At 41.0% G+C, this 8,026-nt stretch overlaps 1 protein-coding gene across 1 annotated transcript; it reads right to left on the bottom strand.

The window, feature by feature from the left end:
* Positions 1-1,121: 1,121 nt before the first annotated feature.
* On the bottom strand, positions 1,122-7,301 carry bco1 (beta-carotene oxygenase 1). Its single transcript, XM_085417766.1, has 11 exons — positions 7,215-7,301; positions 7,000-7,128; positions 6,743-6,872; positions 4,198-4,345; positions 3,955-4,105; positions 3,637-3,857; positions 3,257-3,514; positions 3,065-3,170; positions 2,836-2,924; positions 1,642-1,753; positions 1,122-1,454 (listed from the first exon to the last, which is right to left on the bottom strand). The coding sequence occupies exons 1-11, from the start codon at positions 7,276-7,278 to the stop codon at positions 1,306-1,308; spliced, it is 1,557 nt and encodes a 518-aa protein (XP_085273892.1). The 5' UTR covers positions 7,279-7,301; the 3' UTR covers positions 1,122-1,305.
* Between the last annotated feature and the right edge of the window lie 725 nt (positions 7,302-8,026).

The following is an 8,026-nucleotide window of genomic DNA, read 5'->3' as shown; positions in this document are numbered from 1 at the left end:
ACTGACTGTTAATGTTTTGGCAAATGTGAAAAATCCCTTAATTTTTTTGAGAAATACGAGACTAGTGAGAGTGACTTTCCTGCTGTGAGAATGGCACCAGATTGATTGAGAAACAGTATGATGTATGAAAAGATGAATAATGGATGTTGTAAGATTTTTATCGTGATGATGTTGGAAAAAGTGTCAGCCTAAATTAAAAGTGAAGAATTTCTTTGAAACTTTAGAAAACTGCTGAAATCGAGAAATGCTAAATGATATACGTGAAAGTATAAGCATTAGAAAACAGGAAATGGAAATATATACTATGAGAGAACATTCAGCAACCACTTTTGCATCTGCTCAGCTGCTTGTTAATACAATTATCTAATGAGCCAATCACATTTCAGTAATCCAAAACGTTAAGTCATGTAGATGTGATAAAGACATCCTGCTGAAGTTCAAGCTGAATGAATGAGGACGAAAGGTGAGTGAATATGTCTGAGTATGTCCAAAACTACTGATCTACTGGGGTTTTCCCACAAAACGATCTCTATGGAGGGATGATTATACAGAGAATGCTCCGAAAAAGAGGAAAAAACCTTCTTGCATCTCTGAACGCACAATCTAGCTGACTGTGCTGCACATGGTCTGCAGCAGCAGAAGACCACACTAGGCTCCACTCCTGTCATGTAAGAACAACAAACTGAGATTACATCTCGCACTGACTCATCAAAATTGGACAATAAAAGGTTGGAAAAAATCTCAGAATAATATAATAATAATGCAGCGTGCACAAAAACAACGACAAAGGTGCTATTGTGGGTGGGAAGTGTTAAGAGTAGTGAGACTGATAATTCTGATATGAGAATTGCACCAGAGCGATTGAGAAACGCTGTACCTTGAAACACAACAATCATATTTCACATGGGAACAATTGTTTACCATAAATGTTTACCTAAATCTATAACCCTATGCCTAATTGAATGGACTTTACTCCTTTGATAACTTATCTGAGATTTCTATATCTTCAGAAACAAGTAACACCGTGTCATGAAGGCTGTATTTGCTCAGAGACCTTGACCTTGTGTACAGCCACACTGTGTTAACATAACTCTTCGCCATGACACCACAAATATGGAGCATTGGTTGGATTTATTCTTGTAATATCAGTAACATTGTAACATTACAGTACGTGTTTTGTTTAAATGACGAGGTTAACTTTATACCATATACCAGTGATAATACAATGAAATGACTTACGATACATGCTTGTGCCACATGTGCTACTGTGGCACAGTTCCCTTTCTTTATTTTAAACTTTTATTTTCAATGTGGGATGAAAAATCCATGCATGTCCTTGTTCAGCTCAGTATTCACATAGGCTCGTGCTACTTCCTTGAACGTTTTCCCATCGAGAATCAGGATGAAGCTCGACTGGCCTGGATTGTAGTTGATGACTGATGTTAGGACCACACCTGCAAATGGAGAAGGAGGTTATTGTATCACAACTTTGTCAACACAGATTACAGGCACAGATAAGTGGGGGGAGATCTGGTCTAATCTTTGTAGACCTTCTTATTGACTTGAACTTCAACTTGTCAATAGAAGCAAATACAGAATAAATGTCACGTCTTTGCACACCACATTCACTTGTATTCATACCATCATCTTCCGACTCTCCGTTTGGTCTGGGGATGAACACCGGCTCCGACGGCAAGCACTTGTCTTCATCCCAGTACACCATATTCTTGGTTTCCATGTCAAACTTTGCAACCTACAGTGAGTGAACAGATGAAACACACTCAACAAAGACGTCCATGCAGGTCAGAAGTTATTTACAGACACAGAAATACCAATACACAACACAGCACAACTGGCTTATCAGCCCGTTTAGTACTTTGTTCTGTGTGCAAATATTAGAAAGAGCAGTAAAATTCTCATATCACATGAGACTGCCGGACAATATGATGAGCAGCTGATGTTCTCATGGATGCAATTTGTACTTGATGCGTGAATCAAGTCCTTTTAATGAGCACAGGTTGGCATTTTTGCTGGCATGGCTTTGAGGCGTGTCTCCTATCAGGGGGAAACTTATATGGTAATTAAAAAACAAAGTTCCTCTGAGGGATCACCTTTATTCTGTTGTGAGATACTTTGACATCCTCTTTTTTTTAGGGAGGGAATGTCCTCATTTATAGGACAAAATGATGAAAATCTCCTCCATCATATGCTTTGGCTTCAACAGCCACTAAACCTGACCCAATTTAACCCCCCACAGAAGATAGTGGAGCACTGAAGAATCATTGCAGAGGTACATTCAACCTGTTCTGCCAGCACATGGGGGTTAGACACCTGATTATGACACTTAACATGTTTTTTTTTTTTTGTCTTTTGTCACCTCTATGGTTCAAGCAGAAGCCAGCGCTCTCTTCCTGTTTGTTTTTAGAATTGATTGTCTAGTGAGGATTAATAAAAAAAAACATAATTGTCTAATACAAAATATTTCCTTTTATGCCTTCCTGACTTTATGCCTCTTGTTGGAGGGCTGAGCTTTGAAGTCTTCTTTCCATTGTTTCTGATATCTTGATGTGCATGCGTACCCAAAAGTGCCATGAAGGGGATTGTTGTTTTATGGCGCAATGTGTAATTCACACTTAAACAAAAGTTTTACTGCTACATTTCGCTTCAAATGATTATTCTCAGTACTGTAGTTTTTCACCCTAGTTTTGTAAAACAATACGTCCAGGAACAGCCTGCTTCCCCAAAATTTAAATGTCTGTTCTGGAAGTTAAAGGTCTCCATAGGCAAATTATATTTATAAAAATGTAAGAAATCTGAAATGTCGGATGTTCCCACCACTTCTGCAGAATCCCCCACGTAGTTCCCATAGACAAACTGGTGCCTCTTCCCATCGATGTCATAATTGATTCTGGGTAATTCCAAGCCTGATGGAAATAAAAGCACAATTTTTGCTCCTATCTGGATTAACTTTAAATGACAAACAGCAATTTGAAAAACAAAAATAAACAAACTTCATTTGCCTTGAACCACTCAAACAGACACGTTTGAGTGGCGTTGGTTTTACCTTCACAGAGCACCTCTGCTTGGCACATGAATTTGCCTTCTTTCTCCTTCACAGCGCTGGCTGTCGTGTACTTGAGTTTCACCATGTTCCCTCCAACTGGAACGCTCTGCGAAATCCAGTCGACATGTGAAAGCCTTTAATGTGTGAGCCGTTCGATTGCAGGACCAAATGAATTACATGAAAACAACTCACTTTGTCAGCGTGGATGGGAAGGGCAAATCTCTTGTAAGCTGGCTTGGAAACCCTTTTTTCATCAAACTGAGATTTCTCCTTCAAGTTGCTCAAGTAGAACATGTCATAAAGGCTGTTGTCGGTGTAGGCAATGACATCAAAGACCACGTGGCCATCGTCCTCAAAAGCATTCACATGGTGGTAGAGGACCATCGCTCCTGTGTAGTACTTTGTCTCAACTTCTTTGCCGGTCTTTCTGTCTACCAAGTGGATCAGAGTCTGATGGAGAAACAAAGATATAAATAAAAGAGTCAATCCCATTTTTTTCTGAAGTGTTGAACACTAGTACACCCTTGTCCCCGGTCTATTAATCCACATTCATTAGCCTACTAACTCCTTACGTTTTCTTCAGGGCAGAACTTCAGGCAGCTTGCCCAGCTGACTCCTCTCATATAGGCAGTAGCCATCTTGAGGATGTCCAGCTTGAAAGGCATCTCGACAAAGATGATGTAGTTATCTGTCATGCCAAAGCTGTGGTAGTAGCTCGGCATGAGAAGGGAGCGGCAGGGGACTGAGCAGATCACCTCTGCATTTTTCAGTGCAGGGCCTTTCTTGCCTTTGTCTGAAAGGTGACAGTAGACAGCACAAATATGGAAACGCTGTAGGTGTTACTGTTGAGTTTAGAGGTTTAACATAAAACACATGAATCACTTATAGACCTTTGTCTGAGACAGCAGGAACTTTGAACAGTACGTATTTAGTTTTGCCCTTTGTCGCTATTGACGTTCCAATGTTGTAGGCATTGCCCTCCTTGTCATAGTGAGGATGGCACGAAGCTAAGTTTACAGGCAGGTACTTCAAGTAGTCCACCTGTGTGAGATATTTCAGAAACATATCAGGTCTGAAGCAAAGTCTTTCTTGGTTTTGAGTTCACACGTTTCAAGGTTAACCGGCAGCGTTACCTTTTCCAGGGTTTCCAGGGTCACGGGATCAATCTTGCTGATGTAGTTGGTTTCAGAAGTGGCATAATAGTCATTTCCATACTTGATGAAGTTGCTCGCGCCATTGTCGGTGAAGTCAGGCATTGTGTGGTTGAGAAAGGTGATTGCCCTGAAAAGTAAAAAGTTTGGGGGTTTTGAGTGTGATATTGATACAGGAAAGAGAGCGCCTCCATAGCGCACTAGTTAATGCATTTGCTTAACATGTAAAAGATCCCCAGTTTAAAAGCAGGAGGAGACACAAATCCTTGGGAGAGCTGTGCCAGGAAGCGCGTCCGGTGTTAAAAATCTGTGCCAACACAAATATGCGGATCCATCTCCTGTAGTTACCCCTTGTGAATAAGAGAACAGATTAGAAAGAAACCTGATTTCCTGTAAATGTTTGCCTTATGTGAATCTAAGTGAAAAATTCACAGCAGTAAGGGAAACAGCCCCGAGGTTGTTCCTACACAAAAATGATTATAACTGTGTCGCAGAGTCGTAGTCCAAGTGACTACCCAGATTTTACAAAAATGGCACCGCATGGTCTTATTTAATAGCTGCACTACCACAAAACTTAGAAAAACAAACAAACAAACAAACATGTATAATCTTCAAACATACAAGAAACCATAAACATGGATACCTTTGAGAAATATTATGACACCATATATTTTCTCAGGAATATACACAAAACATTTAAATTATTCACTCTGAAAAGGTTTTGGGAATAACCAGCCAGTGCTCAGCCAGTGTTCATCTTCAGCATAGTTGTCAAATAATAGAGAACAGCAGCATTTCTGTAGCACAAATCACTTAAAGGAAACTGAAGACATGCAACCATAAAATAACATATCGTCTATGGAGATTGCAATAGGAGTAGGGATGGGTATCGTTTAGGTTTTATCCAATACCAGTACCAAACCGGTACTTTTGAAACGGTGCCGGTGCTTAAATGGTGCTCGAACCGGTGCTTAAAGAATGGAGAACACAAAATTGGTCCAAAAACCTCTCATGTTCAGCTGTTTTTTTGTAAAAAGATAACAATGTTAGCCTTTTCTGCAGCTATAGGGGATTTATGGTATCACTCTTGGCTGGAAGCAGTGCTTAAACAATGCAAAAAACAAACTTTGTCCAAAAACCTCTCATGTTTAGCTGTTCTCCACTTTTTCTTTGGTCATTTTAGCCTTTTTGGCCAGGGTGAAGGGAGCATCTGCCATCAAACAACAGGACAGCCGCATGTAACTAGATGGTGTTTGCTAGTTCACCTTACATGCATTAATTTAATAACGTGGTTAGCCTACTCAACACGAACAACATTAAGCTACTCACGCAGAGAAGAACGGCTGCTGCTGCCATCATCATCCCTCATCATTTCTGCTACACTGACAGGGCTACGGGCCAGGACTCTATTCTTCGGGTTTTTGAGGGATGTTGCTCCGGGTCAGATAACAGGCACCACACCCGCAGTAGATGTGCACGGTGTGAGGTCTCGCAGCAAGCTATCAAATACGGCGTATTTCTCGGCTTTTAACAAAATGCTATACGTCGCCAGGTGTTTCATCAGATTCGAGGTGTTACCTCCTTTGCACAGTATCACCTTAAAGCACTTGTTGCAGGCTGCTGAGTTTGCATCTTTTGCTGTGAAGTACAGCCAGACTTCGACCGCTTCGCTTTGGGCATTTTTAAGCTCTGCTCTAAAAGAACGTATGTACCTGGGCCCGCCTACTACGCTCGCAAAGGTAAAATGATTGGCTGGAATCCAAAGGAAAAAAAGTACCGAAATGTGCGCTGCTTTTCGGTCTGGTTACTACCTTTTATGTCAGAACCGATACCGGTACCCATCCCTAAATAGGATGGGTACCGGCCTGTATTTGGCCAAATACAGGCCTGTATTTATATAGCGCTTTACTAGTCCCTAAGGACCCCAAAGCGCTTTACACAACCAGTCATCCACCCATTCACACACAGGTGATGGCAAGCTACATTGTAGCCGCAGCCACCCTGGGGCGCACTGACAGAAGCGAGACCAGTGTCCAGCGAGGCTGCAGGATACTGGTGGCACAAACCGGGCCCTCTGACCACCACCAGTAGGTAACGGGTGAAGTGTCTTGCCCAAGGACACAACGACCGAGACTGTCCAAGCTGGGGCTCGAACCAGCAACCTTCCGATTACAAGGCGAACTTCCAACTCTTGAGCCACGATCACCCCCTAACTAAATAAAAGTAGTCTGGCATCCAAACAGTTTGCAGTATTTACCTGTTACGTTTATATTCTATAAAGCACAGTAACATAGGGTTTATCTTTACAGCAAAAATATTGCTGTACACTACAATAGACAGCAGAAAAAACAGACTAATGCTGGCAAATCTAGATGCCAGGGAAAGTTCTTACAGTATATAACGGCACTGTTTGCCAAATAAATACTGCAACTGTTGATAAAGAATTACAAACGAAGACTACTGCAGTTATTTCATGAAAAATATCAAATATGCTGAATTTGCCTGTAACAATAAAGAGTATGCTCACTTGAAGATGAAGTTCTTGCTTGGGTCTGGATAAGCCATCGTCCCCATTTCGGACACAACAATTCTATTTGCTTCCATGTTAGCTTTATAGGTGTCACTTCTGAGGAATCTGCTTCTATGGATTATTTCACCTGCAAGGAAACAAATACTGCGTCTTTTATCTGTGCGCTTTACATTTTTTTTTTTTTTTTTATTTATGTATTTTTGCAGCAATTAACAGATTAGCAGCTGTGCACAGGTAAGAATTGCTGTACCAACCGTCTTTGAAGGTGAAGCTACTCATTAAGGCCATCCCATCAAACCAGTGGTTGTAGTTGGTGTCGCCCACAGTGAAGATGCCAGGGCCATTTCGGAGGAGCGTTCCTTGCAGCCAGCTGGGAATATTCCCTATTTGAAATGAAATCACAGTCTTCACAGCAGCAGTTTAAATCTGAACATTTGTTGGCAATACAATTGTATAAAACCGGACCCACCTTTAATTTCTGCCTTACAAGGCTCGGGCCTCTCTGTTGCGTTCTTAGAAAAGTCTACCGACATGTTCGCTGACAGACCAGTGAGTGCGCCAGTGTCAGAGTAAGTTAAATACTGTGGGAGCACAAACCACTCCCATTTGTTTTACTGGGGTGTTATGAAAGGGCAATTTATCTTATCTGTCTGTACAGCAATCCCCTTCCTGTGTGGAGGTTTCACAGAAACATTGAAGCTCAGTACCTTCACCGCAGGAAATTTAATGACCCCATCTGCTGCTGTTCTGTCCCCTTTTCACCTTGATTTTTTATTATTATTTTTAACTAAAACAAAAAAGATAACTCTTTTTCATCTAGTCCTCAGGCTTGCTCTTTGAGTATTTACGTGGCTATTCTGTGATCAGATTAAATAATTGGACCCCCCAGCCATGATATAGACATAATAAATCTCAAATAGGATTAATTATGATTAACCCTTTGGTGCACTGCTGCTTTTATTTGCTGTAGGTCATTTCCCTTTTCTGGTGGCCTAGATTGTACCTGAGAAGCATGTTGATTTTATAAACTCTGTATATAAGCATTGAATCAATTTACGTTCAACCAGGAGTTGGAACCTGTCCTAACTGACAGGACTGAACAAACTAACTGAAACGATGTTATAAAAGAGAGTGGGCCAAGATTACTCCACCCTATGAGATATGAGAGGCCAATAAAGTCATACAGAAACAGTATGTCCAGGTGCTTCAAGTTATTGCTGCTGAAAGTGGATCTATAAGATACTGAATCATGTACGTTTTTTCATATATTGTTTTTAACAT

Source organism: Rhamphochromis longiceps, linkage group LG9, assembly GCF_057381845.1.
Source record: "Rhamphochromis longiceps isolate RC_006_pf linkage group LG9, R_longiceps_female_GT1.1, whole genome shotgun sequence".
In the NCBI taxonomy this organism is placed as follows: Eukaryota; Metazoa; Chordata; class Actinopteri; order Cichliformes; family Cichlidae; genus Rhamphochromis; species Rhamphochromis longiceps.
This window is presented reverse-complemented; position numbering and strand designations above follow the sequence as displayed.

What these genes read in the sequence shown, in the direction of transcription:
- bco1 (XM_085417766.1), bottom strand. Translation starts at nt 7,278, where the DNA reads ATGTCGGTAGACTTTTCTAAGAACGCAACAGAGAGGCCCGAGCCTTGT. An exon ending in TAGCTTCACCTTCAAAGACG is followed by an intron (nt 6,873 to 6,999) that starts GTTGGTACAGCA and finishes GTTTCCTTGCAG; the next exon opens with GTGAAATAATCCATAGAAGC. An exon ending in TCCTGCTGTCTCAGACAAAG is followed by an intron (nt 3,858 to 3,954) that starts GTCTATAAGTGA and finishes GTCACCTTTCAG; the next exon opens with ACAAAGGCAAGAAAGGCCCT.